The sequence below is a fragment of the Pinus tabuliformis genome, chromosome 9 (assembly GCF_031772625.1).
Source record: "Pinus tabuliformis cultivar Carrire ecotype Pingquan chromosome 9, CPIR1, whole genome shotgun sequence".
Lineage (NCBI taxonomy): Eukaryota > Viridiplantae > Streptophyta > Pinopsida > Pinales > Pinaceae > Pinus > Pinus tabuliformis.
This window is the reverse complement of record NC_142307.1, coordinates 1,325,020,496-1,325,039,835: the sequence shown is the minus strand read 5'-3', so window position 1 is coordinate 1,325,039,835 and position 19,340 is coordinate 1,325,020,496. Positions and strand designations below refer to the sequence as shown.

Genomic DNA, 19,340 nt, shown 5'->3' with positions numbered 1-19,340 from the left:
ATTTGTAGTATAAAAGGTCCTATGAATCTCAAGGAATTTCTCACAAATATTTCAACGTCCATGTCTCTGTAGATTCTCTGCAATGGTAATGCTCCTAAATATATATTTCAACACCAATATCATTGGGAATTGCTGATGGCCAAATGTATCAATCAGATGGAAAGAACTCCCAAAACTCAGCACAATCATGTGATCTGAGACCTGACTCATCAATCTATAGTTGAAAATAGACCATGCATTTGAAAGCTTCTTCACCTCTCCTTTTTAAAAAGGAATTCATGCTCAAAACTTAAAATACTGTAAAGCTAGTTTTATTTCCAGGAAGATCACTTCAGTATGTTCAATTTGTATGCGTTTTCAAAGGCATGGTAGTTCTATAGCTCAATTTGAAAAGAGAGAACCATTGATTAATAGAATCATAAACTGGCATTTGCAGTTTGAAGCCTTCAATGTGTTTGCTTTCATTATAGTATTTGCATGGCATTCCATCTTTTCTTTTTACCGCCATTAAAAAGGCAGATTCTTGGTTGCATTACCAGTAAACAGGCACTCTGAATCACTATTTTATCACATCAAAGATTACAGATTCTCAATGCTCTGGATAAATAACAGAATTACGTTCTCTTCAAAATATGTAGCAATGTTTAAATGATGATTCTCCATGTCAGTATATTCAATGAAATAAATGGGATGTAAAATAACCATCTCTGTAAGACAACCCACTCAAATCGAAATGTATTCCATGGGGCTGAGGGAATGGCACAAGAGTATAAAGAAAATGTGAGGAAATCTAGATGAAATCATTTGCAAAAGCTGCCTCCGATCATACAACCTGTCAACACAGACAAAAGTACTCAAGAGAATAGAAAGTTGAAACCACATAAAACATAAACACTACAAGAACTGTCTGGTTAATATCTAAAAAGTACAAAGATCATGCATAGGAACGACATTTTTTAATCCAATTTAAAGCAATCAAATCTATCTTTAGAAGTGTAAAATATAGAAATTGCATCGACCAGGCTTACTGCTTCCAGTGCAGATCCTTAAATGCCAAGATTTCATGTGCATGCTAGAAAGCAAACACAATTAAAATGCTGATGTAGAGAAACTAACACGGACAAGGAGGCTTGCCAACATAGCCTCTAAACAGCTTCTTTCATAGGGCTGTAACTGCAATAAATATCAAAAGTTTATCACAAAATAGCAAACAGGTAAATAGAACTTTTAAAGGACACAATATATAGCAAATAGGAAAATGCATATCATCGATTACTATTGCAAAACACAAAATTCACTTACGAAGATAAAAAGCCACTGCTGGTGAATAATTTACATAGGATAACTAGTTCATCTGAAATGAAATGAAAAAAACAGAACAGAATGTCAAAAATGAACTAACAAAAGAAAGATGCCTACCGTCGAAAATATGAATATTTTGGACTGCATCCCTACACCATGTCAATTCTTGGAAAAATAAACAAGGCTAATGGCTTGTCCATACTTGCTTCATGGTTGCATAAATGAATACCGACCTGCCGTTGCAAGTCAAATCCTGGATTCGAAGAGACTGTGCTTTGCTCCATGAACATGGCATTTTCAAGTTTCAACTTCACTTTTATGCTCAGTGAAAATGGATTGACAGCTTCCCTGACGGATATTGCACCTTTTTTAATATTATTAGATAGCACTACTATCCGACACCAAGAATGGTTTTCTGAGGTATAAAACAGCCATTTCTGACAGGACTAACTTTACTCATCCTGGATCTTTCTCAGTTATATGCCAGTTAAGGACCTGTTTACAATAGAACATACTCGTTAGTCTTCTTCAGAAACAATGATAAAACTGTCACTCGAGTGCTTAGATCATACAACAGATTCAGGTCAACACGCTATGGCTAGGACTAGAGGGTAGGGCTATATACTAAAAATAAAACCCTTCTTAAAATCCAAAAAAATGTTTTCAAACATGCAAAACTAAAACCCCGAGGATATGCTAGCTTTTAAAAATAAAAAAATTGGCACAAACTAGGGAAAATAAAAGGAAAATATTTTTGTAATTTTTAAATGTTATAAAAACAAAAACAAAAAAGGAGATGAATATTTTTTTTAATAAACGGTTGCTATAATAGAGTTTACCTTGGCCTTGCTTTTACCTTTCAGGGCATTGGATCAAGATCACACCCATCACTTTGTAAGTTATGCAGACCGGAACAGGGGATTGAAGTCTAAGCAACTATCACACCCAGATCTGGTCTAGGACAATGATACAATCTTCGAATTCCACTAGAAAAAATCCCTCTTGTGGAGAAGTTTCTAAGTTCTAACCACTGGGTTAACTATAGCACACAATGAGAACGCTTCCTTACTAAAGGAACCCCTGATAAGGGTTTGTCCAACAATTGGTTTTGACAAACACTTTGTACTGACAAAGAGGAGATGAGGTCTAGCATCTTTCCTCTCCTTCCATGTGACAACTTTGTCCCTCGATGAATTCACCTGGTAGCCTTACAGTAACTCAGAAAAAAATTATCTACTCTATGAGGCTCTCTTACAACATTAGACAAGAAGAAAAAGAATAGAAAGTTGATCCAACATTTACACAGGAAAAAAAAATTTATTAAAATGGCATAATCATCCCAGAATTCAACAATAGACTAATTTTCTTTGTAACGGTTAGTAACTCCATCTCCCAAAATAATAATTGTTTGACTTGTCATCCACAAGATTAGAGAGACAGTCATTCTCAAATAAAAATTATTTTTTATAAGAAATTACCACTAAGGGGTTGAATGACTAACTTGTTTTCCACTCAATTTGCTTGGATTATGGCTCGATTTGACCAGAGAAAAGTCCCGACAGCTAGATTTGATCCACTTAAGATCCAACAATTCGTTGTTGACCTTGACGTCTAGCTCAGATAACATTGAACTTGACTTATTAGAACAATGTTTTGCCTGAGTTAACCAACATTGGGCTTGGAGAGTGGAGCGTTTGCCTTAAATTGGGTTGACTAGCCAAAATGGGCCCGACATTGACCTTGACTCCTCCAACATTCCACTTTTGACCCTGATTTAAACATTTAGCTTGGAAAAGGTGGCAAGGTGGTTTAAGAGGCAGCGATTTGCTTGATTTGCATAAGAGCACCAATGTCACTCTGCATTTGAGCTTGAGAAGGCTAGCATGGGTAACATAAGGCTTTATGAACCAAATGCAACATAAAATATTGCACATACAACGTAGAATATGGCCCATGCAACATAAAATGTGCTTTGCCATCATTTTGTTCATGTACTACGCCAATGTCTCCTTTAGAGGCAAATTTGATCTTTAAAATCTTCCCTTTGCCAAATTTTCAATGTGGCATGTCGAGTACACAAGTTGTTGGTCACTTTGAGCTTTTGTTGAATTTTGAATCCAATGATCCTATGCATTGGGAGCCATGAAGTGCCTCGAGAAACATGTAATTTGTTAATTGTGAGACTGCCACGTGGAGAACTAAATATACTAGACCACCGCCAAGGAGATGTTGATTTTTGGGTAGCATCGGATGTGATCTAGCTCCAAAATGTTGTGGAGGGGCTAGAACACATGAGATCTCCAAGACCCAGAAATCGTTTGGTGAAATTCCACCCAGATTGTATTTTATTAAAATAATTAATATTTTTAATGGGGTTCCTAAGTCTAAACTTAGGAAAATAAAAATATTAATGGGTATTAATGAAAATATGGGTGAGAAGCTTCTAAGAGACGAGGATCAAGTCTAATTTAATCTTAGCCGTTGATTAGAGACTTAATCTCGACCGTTGATTCATCAACAAGAAAAGTATAAGAGGAGGCTTGAGGGTCAGTTGGAGATACACCGAGTGAGCATATTGATCAGTCAGTTCGATTTTCTGGGGCATGGTTTGCTGAGAGAATCGAACCAGTGATTTGTTGCAGTGAGAGGGGCAGAAGCAGAGATTTGGATCAGAGAGTAAGTTCCGAGCCAAAGAGTATGTAGCAGAGAGGCAGCCTGAGCAGGAAGACAGCGCAGAGGCCTACGCAGCCCAAGAGGAGCTCACGCGGAGCTGACGCAATCCAGAAGGGACTCACGCAGTGGCAGTGCAGAGTGTTGTCTTTAGTCTAAGATTGTGCTGGAGAAGCGAAGTTCTGAGCCGGAATGGCTAAACGACAGTCTTCATCTAGCAAATCGATCCAACAGAAGGGGTGACGTAGTCCTCTAGAGGCAAGACGCAGGCCCACGTAGTGATTGCGTAGGCACTGCGCAATAGTTGCTGGGAGGTGCTAGATCGCTCATTGGATCAGCCGGGCTTGGGGACAAGGTAAACCCTCATATGTATTTCTTGTTGTCGTGATTTCTCTGTAAGGTTTGCCGGTGTGAGAGGCAACTTGTTGTACTCAGATTCTGCTTGCTTAATAATATAAAACCCTCTATCTGTTGCACCGGTTTTCCCAAGTTGGGTTTTTCCGGGGACGTGTTGTCCAAAAATAACGGTGTCCCTTGTGTGTGTGTCTCAATTATTGCTTCAGTTTATGATTTGTATGTCAATGTAGATTGCAGTAGTGTTTACATCAATGTTTATGTAATTAAATAACTTGTTGAATGAAATAACAAGTAGGAGATGTTAAACCAGTCACTGCAATAGGATTTTTGTTTCTAGATTCAAAAATTTTCACAACATACAAACTCTATAAAACATGACCATGTGAGAATTGTTGCCACACAATCTAGTAGTGCCCTAGGAGGGGAACCTATGGGACAACAACTAGACCAAATGACAACAATGGGACAAAGACCCACTGTCACCTCAGTCAATGTCCCCTACTCTTTACAGACTTTCACCGATGGGATGAGTCCCGATAAGATAGGAATCACTTGAGAAAGGAAGGATCAATGATTTATGTGTAAAGTGATTCCACTAAGCCCATTCAAGGAGAGGCTCAATCAATGCTCAATGCTTCCAAGAAGCTAAAGGCTCTCCAAGAAAGACCTACGATGGAAATCAAGACTTAGGGCTTGGAATTTGCAATAATAACGGGCTTACCTAAGGTCAAGATTCCAAATGTGATATAGGACCTCTCAAGAAGCTTTGTAAGGTGATTTGTCACTTGAAATAGGATTTGTGCTTCACTTGAGAGACCTAGAAAGAACCTGCACTAGACCTAGGTTTTTTATGATATTTGTGCCTCCAAGGTGCTCACCAGGTCAAGGTAGGAGAGGGGAAAGGGTCTTGTGAGATATATTTACCGAATACTAGGTTCAGATGACCCTCAGGAAGGCCACCTTATCCCAAAAAAAACTAACCAAGTTTCCCTTCTAGGGCATACCTAGGGCATAAATATTTTGGGAGAATTAACTGTGAGAATTCCACCAAACTTTGAGGTCCCCAAGAGGAAACACTAAGGAAGAGTTATATCCAAGCGGAATCTCGAAATTCCTTCACTAAGAAAGAGTTCTATCAAGAGGAATCTCAAAATTCCTTCTCTAATGGATTTCGCTAGATGCCCTAGATCGCTGTCTAGGAAAAGGGGCCAAAACTTTTGGAGAGAAGAAAAGAGAGAAAAGGGAAGGTTGATCACCAATTTTTCTTGGACCAGTGCCTAATCCTTGGGCTATGGAGTCTAAGATGATTCAAGATTTGCCAAAATCGTCTTCAAGGAGGCTAAAGAATGATGCCCTAGCAACCACTCTTTAACAATTACCTACTCAATATCTATGGCTTTTCATGGAAGAAGAACAAAATCCCATCCACTAGGAACATTCATCTATTGTCATGCAATGAGTAACATGTGCAATTTACAACCAAATAACCTTTTACAATGATATTCAACAAATTAAGGCACAAGAGAATTAATTAATTGTAATAATTCCACACATTAGACATTATTCCAAGAGATATCTTCAACAAAAAGTACTTACAAGAGATATATCCAACCATAAAAAAGAAGTAGCTCCAAGAAAGATCGAAATGTTAGCTTCCAAAGATATCGAAATGCATCAAAGAATCTCCAACTAGCATCCAAGAGAAAAGTGTGAAATTCTTGTACAAGAGAAAAGATCCAAGTGGTGATGATGCTCTCTCACAATGAGAGCTAGTTATATTTATATGATTCTCTCCTAATTCGATTTAGCTTAATTAGCCCAAAAAATTATAAAATAATGTGCAAATAACAAATTTTGGTGACAAGCCCACCAAGTAGCTCCAAAAATTATGAATAAACCATCCAATAGTAAGCTGAAATGATGAATTCATGATGAAATGAGGCCGATGGAAGGCCACATTGAGTCCTCAAAGTCCCAAAATGAGAGAGAGGGCTCCATAAATGATGCACAAGAGGATGGCCCCTTCGTGCCCATGTAAGTCATCATGTGGTGCTCCAAGTGGCTCTAGGGCACAGATACTGATCTCATGGATCTCCTGGTGAAAGATAAGCCTGTAGACTGCTCCAAATGAGGGCACTGATGATGATGCTTGCCTTCCCATGTCTCAAGGGTGAGGCAAACCTCCTTTGGGCCTTGGATGAGCTGCCAAACCATGTGTACATTATTAAGCTGATTAGGGGCAATGTTGGTCCAAGTGCATCATCTTGTGAATAATGTGGGGCAACGAACATGCTATTGAAGGTGTTGTCGATGCCCATGAGATGAGATAATGCTCTATCACATGACAGAGTCCCATGCCTCTCAACACATCCCCTACAAGTGTCAATATGATCCTCTAGTGGGCTTGGGCCCCAGTTAAGTTGCCCAGCCCATGATGAAACCACCTACTAATTACATATAAGATCCAATGCATCTCCTCACCATTAGGTACAATAATTCATTAGTACATCTAAGTGAACCAAGCTTGTTAGTCAAGCACACAAATGAGACTTCATAATGGGCTTCCCTTCCAAATTTGGGGCTTTGAGTGTTACCTCCCTAGGTAGGAGTGGCTAATAAACAATCCTATTAGATGTTCCCAACCGCTAAAGGGAAAGACATGTCCAAGGTACATCCTTCAAGTGATAGGGGTCATGTGGATGATGATGAGGTGGATTGGGACACAGGAGTCTCAAGGCCAAATGCCATGGGTTCAAGGGTGGTAATGATGAGGGATGCCCACACATTTGGGTGTATAGATGTAGGAGGAAGCAATCATGGTACATGATTTACCCCAACCTTTGTTTTTCGACCCTTCTTCATTTGTCTTTTTCCTTTTCTTGATTTTTCTTTATTATACTACTCGGGGCTCCAGGAGATGAGAGCACGTTGTGTATGATATAAGCAGTGATTACCCCCTTAAGGTTGGGCATTTCATCGCCCACCAAGGGTTGGACCATGCATGGGTTCCTCAATGATGTGGGGGGCACTCATGGGGCCCTAGGAACCAAGGTGATGGCCACAATGAAGGGGTAGAGCTCATGTTTGGCTTTTGCCCACGCACTAATATAATATCCCGGCCATTATTTGCATTTTGTGATATTATTTTCTTTTGTATGTGGCCATGATATGGTTTTAGTCTAATTTTTTATAGCTACATCAACCTCTGGGGCAATGTTCTAGGCCTGACCCAGACATGTGGACAAGGGGAGGGGGAGTACCAGAGCCTTGTGGACCCAAAGGAGGGAGATAATGAAATAGGGCATGTAATGTGCGGAGAGGAGTGAAAACTATGAAACGGAAAACGGGACCACCTACCAAAATCGGGGTTTCCCAAGTAGTACCATCCTAAAGCTAGAAGCCAATAGGGGAGATCCCACGGGACTAGGGTTGAGCATTAACCCCCCATTTAAGGTGAGGGAACAAGACTACATTTAAAACCCCTCCTTCCAAGTCACCCAATACTCCATACCCAATGTGCCCAAGGAAAAACAAGCATAAGCACCTGATTGCACAATGAAAGACATACCTTTAGGGTTGGATGGCCCACCTTGAAACATACGCTCTCAACAGATGGGCAAGGGGACATATCATTAGCTCAAGGAGCAAAGATCAACTGGCATAATATATTAGCTACATTAGTGGTTGTCAGGGGTTGTTGTCTGTCAGCTAAAGACAAATCTAGGGGAAAATTTCTCCTATGGGGTCACCCATTGGTGGTGGGTAACAAGAATGACATAGGTGCACTTATAACCATGGGCACAACAAACCCTACATAGTGTGATCACCCCTACAAAACCAATGGCTCCCATAAGCCATGCATCCCAACAAATCCATCTCAAGGCCTCCAATACAATCCAAGACAAAAGGAATTGAGAGTGAGGACTAAAGGGACTGATCATGGTCGACCAACAAAATGCCTAAGGCACCATATACATCATCCAAGGCCTTGGGACTTGCACCTCATTGGTCTTACAATGGTGTTCTAATGAAAAGATGTAGCGTACCTCCTGGAAGCTATTAGGGCCAATGAAGCTATCCATAGGTACTGCAAAAACAAAGGGGAGGAGGGATTCAATAAATTATCTGAAATATCATAGTTCACTAATAAGTGATGGAACTCTCAATTTGCATTCATGCAACAAAGCTCTCCCTGAACCCCACTTTATATTATTCCTATGCTTTCAAATTTGATATCAAGGATATAAATGAATTCCTCCAATATGCTCAAAGGATGGTGCTAACTCCCAGTGAAGGCTAGGTAATTTGGAAACAAATCAAGATACATAGACTAGCCATTGGAACATTTGGTTGTGACATGATTGCCCACAATAGGACCACTAGAATGCCAAGTAAGGTTGAATTTGTTTCAAATTTCATTGCAGTTCCTTTATATCTATTTGCTACTCAACTGAACCATAATTTAATGCTTTTCTTTTATGTTCATTCGTTGTAGATGTTTGGTACCCAAACTTGGTAAAACAGTACCAATTTTTATATAAAGTTGCCATTTGGGGGCTCAACTAAACTCGTAGCTCTTCATGATGTGAGCACAACTGGAGTATGTGTTTAAAAATATGCACAACAACAAACACAACGGGTTTGAAATGTTCAAATTAAATCTTGATTTAATATAATTTATCAATTTAAACCCTCACGTCCTCTAATTATAATATGACCCTCATACAAATTATAATCCCAACACCTTATATGACAAGGGTCTATTACAGTCTCATGTTGTGGGTGAAGCATATTGATAAAACCCCCGATTAAGAGGCTATTTAGTTGGATGCAATTGACACCATGGCTCAATTGAGGGTGGAGGATGAGAGGCGTGTAATAGAGGAGGCACTTAAGCGGTACGCCGATGTGCAAGATATGGAAAGGAATGAGGAGGAAGAGGGGAATATTCTGCTTCCAATGCAAGCACTTTTAGAGGAGATTAATGGTGAACTACCGCTACTACCTTCACAAACACATGCAGCTAGCATAAGACTCTTCAATTCCACTCTAACTTCCACCCCAATCCTTGCACCCACTGCTTCCAAAGGAAAAGCAGTTACCTTTGCTCATAAAAGGGGTACAGACAATTGATGATTCCATAGTATATTTCTCATTGTAGAATCCAGATGACTCACTGTTATCACATAAATCTGCACAAGCAGATTGCCTAATAACTGTGGGCAGACTTTTCCAGTCACAGTTGGAAAGCCTCACCAATTGAACTGGTTCTTTTCCAATCTCACATGGTGTCTTTAAAGGGTGTATGCTGCCATCTAATCAATAAATCTGCACAAAATTCAAAATGATCAGCACACAAAGGACCTACTCTGGGGCTGTCCATAAACAGTCAAGAGTGAGGATAAGCTTTAATAACAATATACAATGGTTGAGATCAAATCCTGTAGATAGTAGTAACAACAAATTAATGGAAATAATTGAAGTAAATGTGTGCCTTAAGTGAAGAAAAATCAAAATAAGCGCACCATAAACTACCATAACACTGCAAAACAATTTAAACAATGATAACTAATAGATTCAAAGAGCTAAAACAAAGCATAATTGGACCAAATCACATGTTACTCAAGAGATTGATTGCATCACTGTGAGTCACAAGTGACATGCTGCCATCAATCTCCTTTCTTGCAGTGGAGGTAATGATCTAAAGTCTGGAGGATGAAAAAGTGAGGAGTCATCCACTGCTACAAAGTTGTCAAATAGTGAAACTGTCCAACCACAACATCTCCCCTCCAACCTGTATAAGTAGGTATCAAAACCTCAATCACTCACCCTAGCTGCCAGAGAAAAAGGATAGAAAATCTGCAAATTTTGAGAAACTTTGCATGAATGGCAGGTGTGTTGGCCTGCTGTCTTGGAGGGCTTTTCTTATGTCAAAAGCCAGCCTTTTCCACTTCACTGCCTTTTTATCTTTCTAATACATTGGTACCTAACAGTCTAGGATGGCAGCTCTCAGCACAGGAATTTCCTCCAGTTATTAATTTATTGCACTTCAAAACCTTTCACTTGTAGAAAAAATCAAACGAATTGACAATTTACTCCTGTACCTGCCTTTGTATGGATGTTTCAAATATATAAAAAGCTTTCTATAGTGACCTGCCCATGCATATTTGGCACAAAATACAAATAACAGCATTTATTTCCTGGCTACCAATCCAAAAACAAAGTCAACCTGATCCTCTTTCCAGGTGTTTACGTGCCTTCTTTTCTCATCAAAGCTGCCACTTGACAGCACTTTAACACACAGCATGTTACCTTTTCTGGAAATCCTGTGCATGTTTCTTGACAAAGAAAATGCCATATCTCCCTTGAAACTCACCGTTACTTCAGCATGAGCCAATTATGATGGAGGTCAACTAAGGATATTTACCAACCTCCATAATCCAAGCAAACAAGGATAGCAACAACTTTACCTAGGGGTTTACTTTTGGCTTGATAATATTAACATGAATGCTAACAGTAATGAGACAGTCAAATTAGCCTATTCCTAGCCAATCTTATCAACAGCAAGGAAAGGTCAACCTAAATGTTTAGTTTTGGGCAATAATAAACCCCCTTTCTTGCTTTTCCTGCTTGACAGGATAAAGCTACTAAATATACATAAGCAGTTAACAATTCTTTTTCTGCTTGACCTATTTTTGCAATGAGAATCTTGTGTGTTTGCCAATCAAAAATGACAATGGCAAACTCAACCTTTGAACCTTTAAAAGTCAAAAAAGGACAGGTTAGATATTCAGGATATTGCCTTGCAAACCTCATACACATGACACCATCCAAAAAAACTGCCATGTGTCACTCTAGTAGACCATCCCCTCAGTTAACAATACTCTTGAATCATCACTCTTCACCTACCAAAATCTTAAGCCATCCCACCACTGCATGCTTGGGAACCATGACATTCAACCTGTACCTGCACCTACTATTTAACACAATCTCACCCAAAAGTTATAAGTCCTAACACCTAGATGGAGACATGTGCAGTTAGGAGGATGGCCATTGTCACTTCACCATCCCTCCTCTGCACTTTAGACAAAGATAAACATAAGTCAAGGGGGGCTTCCCTATTGGTTTGCTAGGCTCAATTTGTGTAGCAAAAGGGGGATTATGAGAGAATTTAACAAAAACATAACACAAAGGATGGAAAGTAAACAATATGAATGTTGGGGATGATAGATGAAATGTAGCGTCCCTGGCCCCCAGCTGGGCAATGCTACCACAACCTCACTGCCAAGTACTTCCAGTTTTCTGCAGAAGCCTCAAAACCCTAGTATAGTTTCCAAAACCCTGGCTCATATTCAGAGTCATTCAACTATACCAGTGTTTCCATGGTCTGTACTTGTACCTGGCATCTTTTTATTATTGATAATCTGCTTATCAACATGCATAATCAGGCAATACTCAGCCATTATGTACCATGCCATAATTAACCATTTATTGACACATTGAACCAACAACTATACCCATGTCAAATAAAACAAGCACAACGGAATCAATACACATATATACGAAACCCCGGCTAGGGTTTACAACCAAAACAACACATAAATAATGCATGGCACATAAAATACAGCAGATACCCATTTTAGTGTTTGTTATCTAGATTCTAGACACAAACACACATAAAAATACACACAAAATATATCATCGCACAGTGAACACTTATATGCATAAAATGTCTGACTGGTTGCGGGCTCTCCATGTTCCACCCAGCCATACATTATGTGGTTCATAATTTCAACCACAGGTCAACCCCGATCTGGTACTGCAACTCCACAGGGAACAGTTGTAAACCAAATAACAAAACCCTGGCCAAGACACCAACCCTAGCAGCCTCAGTCTCTAGCCACAAGCTCACGTTACCCTGACCTGCACCCAAGTGGCACAACCCGAATCCCTCGGCGGTGTCTGCCTTCCAAGGCGCCTTACAGCTTGCTAGAATGGTCTCAGCCTGCAGCACCAGGAGCTCTGTTGCTACCTGGGTGTCCAAGTGCCCTTCAACCCAAACCGAATAACCCCACAGTCGGTGCCAAAATCCAAACCAGAAGCCTCTAACTATCTCTGAACCAAGTTCCACCAGAACTCCATCGCCACCAAGCCATAACTGGAGCCACCAGGGCTCACCAAAACCAGAGTACCAAGCTCTAAAAACAGGATGCATCTAATTCAATGTGGTTAACTACATAACCACACCTCAGCCAGTTCTAGAATCCAACCCCCGGGACTCACTGGCTCATCAGTCACCATCCCACCATTGCATGCTTGGGAACCATGACATTCAACCTGTACCTGCACCTACTATTTAACACACTCTCACACCCAAAAGTGAAAAGTCCTAACACCTAGATGGAGACATGTGCAATTAGGAAGATGGCCATTGTCACTTCACCATCCCTCCTCTGCACTTTAAACAAAGATAAACGTAAGTCAAGGGAGGCTTCCCTATTGGTTTGCTAGGCTCAATTTGTGTAGCAAAAGGGGGGTTATGAGAGAATTTAACAAAAACATAACAAAAAGGATGGAAAGTAAACAATATGAATGTTGGGGATGATAGATGAAATGTAGCGTCCCTGGCCACCAACTAGGCAATGCTACCACAACCTCACTGCCAAGTACTGCCAGTTTTCTGCAGAAGCCTCAAAACCCTAGTATAGTTTCCAAAACCCTGGCTCATATTCAGAGCCATTCAACTATACCAGTGTTGCCATGGTCTGTACTTGTACCTGGCATATTTTTTATTATTTATAATTAGTTATCAACATGCATAATCAGGCAATACTCAGCCATTATGTACCATGCCATAATTAACCATTTATTGACACATTTAACCAATAATTATACCCATGCCAGATAAAACAAGCACAACAGAATCAATACACATATATACGAAACCCCGGCTAGGGTTTACAACCAAAACAACACATAAATAATGCATGGCACATAAAATACAACAGATACCCATTTTAGTGTTTGTTATCAAGACAAAAATGCACAAAAAAATACACAAAATATCTCATTGCACAGTGAACACTTATCTGCATAAAATGTCCGACTGGTTGCAGGCTCTCCATGTTCCACCCAGCCATACATTATGTGGTTCATAATTTCAACCACAAGTCAACCCCGAGCTAGTACTACAACTCCACATGCAACAGTTGTAAACCAAATAACAAAACCCTGGCCAAGACACCAACCCCAGCAGCCTCAGTGTCTAGCCACAAGCTCACGTTACCCTAACCTGCACCCAAGTGGCACAACCCGAATCCCTCGACGGTGTCTGCCTTCCAGGGCGCCTTACAGCGTGCTAGAATGGTCTCAACCTACAGCGCCAGGAGCTTTGTTGCTATCCAGGTGTCCAAGTGCCCTTTAGCCCAAACCGAATAACCCCACAATCAGTGCCAAAATCCAAACCAGGAGCCTCTGACTATCTCTGAACGGAGTTCCACCAGAACTCCATGGCCACCAAGCCATAACTGGAGCCACCAGGGCTCACCAAAACCAGAGTACCAAGCTCTAAAAACAGGATGCATCTAATTCAATGTGGTTAACTATATAACCACACCTCAGCCAGTTATAGAGTCCAACGCCCAGGACTCACTGGCTCATCAGTCACCATCCAATTGTAACTGGTTGAATGACTGAATGCCCTTACAGGCAAAACATTCACTTCTTATAAGTGCATGGCCTTCGCTTGCCAAGTGGCACCTCCTGAGGCCACGTGGGCCCTAGGTGCCTTTTCACCATAACACCTCACCACTATTGCCTTATCACCATGGAGTTGCGCACCCCATACTCTTTAGTGTAGTGGGCTCCGCAACTAGCCTATTTTATTAATAATGTATAATTACATTATATTTACAATTTTACAATCTCAACCCGCCAACCACTTAGCCGAACTGGCATAAAATACCTAGGCACGGTGGCCCCAAAAATCTATTTATCATATCTACATGTAGCACACAAGCCACATAATATAACTCAACCTATAGTCACAGACATCTGGCTCACCAGTGTAATATCAATGTACATGTAATTACAACATCATAAACGGGTAGGGGTATTACATTCCTCCCCCCCTTATTTTATGCACTGTCCTCAATGCATTATATGTCCATAATCTGAATTTGCTACTGCAAAGTGACTTGAGCTCCCACTCTATAGCTGCAAGTCCATGTCCTCATAGATGGCTTCATCCTAGGGCATCCTCCACGCTTTTGGTGCCATTCGCACATTAGCAGGATCTAGAGGTCCTTGCCCCATGTTGATGAACGTGCAAGCTCAACAACATCACCATCACACCTAGAGGACATCAAAACAAATGGCATTAATATCTGCAACAATTAATTTTATACATATATGCGTTTTCTTTCTTTTAGCAAGAGCAATCAGCAACCAAGTGCATAAATAAAAATAAAACATGAAGAATGAAATTTTATGTAGCGCAACAAGCCATAGCCATAGCTGGCTTCCAAGTGCCTCAAATCATAAGCACGGTCCCTGCATACCATTCCCGAATAAAAACATATATCCTCAGTGGTTATTCTTGCATTTCTGATTGCCTTCATCCTTGCTTTATGGTTGAATTTATATAATGGTCAACCTTGTCAAAGTTGTACCGAATCTATTACAAATTGCTACAACCTGTCGTAACACCTTTTATTCTTGTTATTCACACTTGTTATGACCTATCATAACCTGTCATAGTCTTGCCATAACACCTAGTATGGCCCTATGATGATCATATTGTATACCTATCAAGACCTACCAGAAGGCCTATCACAACTTGTATTGCCATAAGCCTGTCATAGACCTGCTACAACCTATTATCATCTTATGATAAATCGATCACAAAACCTGTTATAAAACTTGTTTGAAAACCTGTGACCAATCCACCAATTGTAACCTATAATGATCGTCACTTACCTGTGACAACTCTATTACACACTATAAGGAACTTGACATGTATATGTGACCAATCTATTTGTAGTAACCTGTTGTACCTGTCAATTACTTGTGACCAATATGGTACAACCTATTACCAACCTATTATAACTTGTTATAAATCTATCATAACCTGTTATAAATTGTCATCAGCCTAACATAAGCCTGTTATAACTAGTGTGCTACCCTTCTAGGTTCCCCTCAACATTTTTCTATAATCACCACCATTGTCTAACCACCTTTGGTAGTTGCTAACTTGTTACCATCTCCCACCTGTAATTGTTAATTTTCGGTTGTTCTATGTTGTTACAATCACTTTAGCCTAATTCTTATCCTTAATTAGCAATCTCTAAATACAGTTTAATCTTCCAATGATCAATAGCAATTGTAGATAGAACAGTAAATGCAATGAACAATACGAGACAAATAGGAGACATCAAGTTTGGTCAAAGACTAGGGAAAAACCCCACAAGGGAGAAAACCCTTTCAAATTCTTCTTCTTATTAGATTGTCATAAAATGTTTAGCAAAGAGAGATAAGCCCCACAAGACTATCCAACAAAACTAACCAAACAATATCCAAGAGATAAGCCCAACAACAATACTGACCAAAATCAAGGTTCCCAAACCTGCAGTCAATGGTCAAAGTCTATAGTCAACTGCCAAAAATATCCTAGGTCCTAGTTGCACGAAACTAGTAACCATTAGTGCAGTTGCAACTCACCAGCCACAGGGAGCACCCTGTATGCGTGCGGCTATAGCCGATATTTCCCTGTTCCAACCCTACGGCCCCAGATCAAAATTTCCTTTTCACACGTGCAAGCTCGAACCCTGCAATTTCGGACCTATACAAACCAGTTTCGCAAACCAATCTTAGACCCACGCAAGCCAAACCAAAGAAAAGAGAAGAAGATGCTTGATGATGATTTCCAAATGATGGTCACTTGACTTGTATTTATATGCTTCCAAGGGTGTCCAATTTCTCTTTATAAGCCAACATGTACTTTTGTGCACATGTGGGTTCCCCCTTAAAAAGACATTTTTCCTTAACCAAATTAAATTCTTCCAAGGGCTAACAGGGGTCTTTCTTGACGAGGAAGACTGTCCAAAGGAGGGAATTTGTTCCTGGGCTGTGAAATTAACACTCTCTCAACTAAGGAGAAATTACCAACTGCAACATATGTCTCATCTCAAATATCTCGCCATCATCAAATGTTGTCACTTCTCATCTTTGCTCATTTGCTGAACACTCTCAAATCTAAAAGAAGAAGAATTTGACAAAGGAGGGGAGCTCAAGCTACCACCCTCTATCCAATAATCGTCACAGGGGAGTTCCAACTCAACCCACATCATAGGGGAGCCCAGCTCAACCCACTATCCAAGGACAATAAGCAGGATATGACTTACCATGGTAGGTAAGGATCACAGCTAATCTTCCCATCAGGACCCTCAAGAGTCAAGTGGTAGAACACCTGCATCCACAACCTTGGGAGAAGATACACACTTACCCTACAAGGTAAGGATCAGACACAACCCAAGGCACTTGGGAGAGATACACACTTACCCTACAAGGTAAGGATCAGACACGCCCAAGTCATCATCTCAACCCATTGGCCAAATGGGGAGGAACAATCCCAACAAGCCCAGCTTATGGGTAGCATGCATATTGTGGTATACTCAATAGGGGGGAGATACACACTTATTGTGAGGTAATGATCAAACATGCCCTAACATGACAATAGGGGAGATACACACTTACTGTGAAGTAAGGATCAAACACACCTATTGTCCATGAGTTCCCTCAACCCCAAGAGCTCTTCGGCTCAATTCCTCACCCTGGGAGCTCAGACAGGGGGGGAAGAGCATAGCTCAGTGTCCTCGACCAGCCAAGACCCTTACCGGGGAGGGTCACATCCATCAGTCCAAGTTGCTATTTGAAGACCAAGAACTTCACTTTCGGCAAAGCCTTGGTGAGTATATTTGTAATCTACTCATTAGTTGAAATATGATGGAGTCTCATAGCTCCTCTCTACACCATGTCACGTATGTAATGATATATGATCTCAATGTGCTTAGACTTGTCATGCAACACCGGATTCTTTGCCAATCAGATCCCACTCTTGTTGTCGCAATATATCACTGCCATATTTAGGACCTACTCAAACAGCTCTCCAAAGAGCTTCCTTCCTCAACCAAACTGACAGCTAGCCATTCTAACAGCAATATATTTTGCCTCTTCCATACTCAAAGCCACAAACTTTTGTTTCTTGCTCATCCAAGATATCATCACAGATCCCAAGTTAAAGCAGCACTCGGATGTGCTCTTCCTATCAATAACACATTTCCAACCCAGTCAGCGTCAGTGTATCCATGCAGTCTCACTTCTTAGGAAGTATATCTCAAGCCAAGATTGATCATCCCATGCAAATATCTCAATGTGTTTGGAAACAACCCAATGTGCATGAAGGGGCTTTTGACTCAAAGTGTTCACTACAAAGCATATATTCGGACGGGTGTCCACAAGGAACATCAGTGCCCCAATCAGTTGTCGATACTCAGAGGGGTCTGCCAAGTCAGGTCCAGCAATGTCTCCACATAACTTCTTGAAGTTCATCTCCATCGGTGTGGCTAGGGACTTGCGCTCAGTCATTCCAAATCTTTCCAATAGCTTCACAACATACTTTCCTTGGGAAAGAAAATCTCTCCAAGTCTCTGCCAAACCTCTAGTCCCAAAAAGTAATGCATCATACCAAGATCCTTCATTTCTAATTCAGATACCAGCTCCTTACATTCAATCATCAGGGGTTGACTACCTTTTAAGAATAGATCGTCAACATATAAAACCAAAATCAAAGGCATACCTTGGACCACTTTAAAGTAGAAGTTGGGGTCAACACTGCTTCTCGTGAATCCAAGCTTCACCGGGTAATTGTCAATATGGGCCTACCAACCTCGGGGAGCTTACTTCAAGCCATATAATGCTTTCTTCAACTTGCAAACGTGAGTCTTCTTGTCCTTCACTTCAAATCCCTAGGGTCGCTCAACATATACTTCTTCATGTAGTATGCCACGAAGAAATGTTGTCTTTACATCCATCTAGTGAAGTGTCCATCCTTGGCTAGCAACAAGAGCAACAATCGATCTAATAGTAGTGTAGCGGGAAACAAGAGCAAATATATCGTCATAGTCTTCTCCCTCTTTCTGGGGGAAGCCTCGGGCCACGAACCTTGCTTTATACTTCTCATTGTCTCAATGCTTCCATCAGCTCCATGTTTGATCTTATATAGCCATTTGAAGTTACGACAAACTTTCCCTTAGGTCTCAGCACAACATCCCATACATCATTCTTCATAATCGATCCATATTCTTCAGCCATGGCATCCTTCCAAACATGTTCTTTCACAGCTTCTTCAAAGGTAGAAGGCTCAACTTGGATCATAGTGCTCATAGCTACAACATATCCCTGATATCGGCATGGCTTCTTACTTTCTCTAAAGGTCCTTTTAGCAGGAATATATATCTCAACATCTTGTAAAGTATCACAAAGCCATAGTGGTCTCATCCTGGCAGGGGAGTTACTTGGAGGAAGGATCCAAGGAGTCCATAGGCTCCATGGGATCATCAACTATGTCCTTCTCAGATTCCGACACAGAAGGACCTTCTAGTATGTCATCATCACCTTTCTTCTCAGCAAGAGGAAGGTTTCTTGCTTTTCCAAGGGCAACGTCTTCATCGAAAGTTGCATCCCTACTAAACTCAATCTTCCTCTGACCAGATATGTATATTCTAAATGCTTTAGAATTTTCACAATAACCAACAACTATACCTTCCTTTCCGATGGCTTCCAGCTTGTTCCTCTTTTCCCTCGACACATGGAAATACACAAGCCAACCAAATATCCTGAAATGGCCAATGTCAAGATTCACATCTATGAATACTTCTTTAGGAGTCTTGTTGTCCAATGCTTGATGAGGTACCTGATTTTGAACATATACCGTTGTATTTGTAGCTTCTCCC

General features: G+C 40.6%; 1 protein-coding gene across 1 annotated transcript in view; it reads right to left on the bottom strand.

The window, feature by feature from the left end:
* Window positions 1-1,444: 1,444 nt before the first annotated feature.
* Window positions 1,445-19,340, bottom strand: part of LOC149153409 (Tetratricopeptide repeat (TPR)-like superfamily protein) — a 114,582-nt gene continuing 96,686 nt past the window's right edge. The window contains exon 2 of the mRNA XM_089439848.1: window positions 1,445-1,797. Within this exon, the coding sequence (XP_089295974.1) occupies window positions 1,759-1,797 (39 nt within the window). The 3' untranslated portion in view covers window positions 1,445-1,758. The remainder of the gene's footprint in view (window positions 1,798-19,340) is intronic.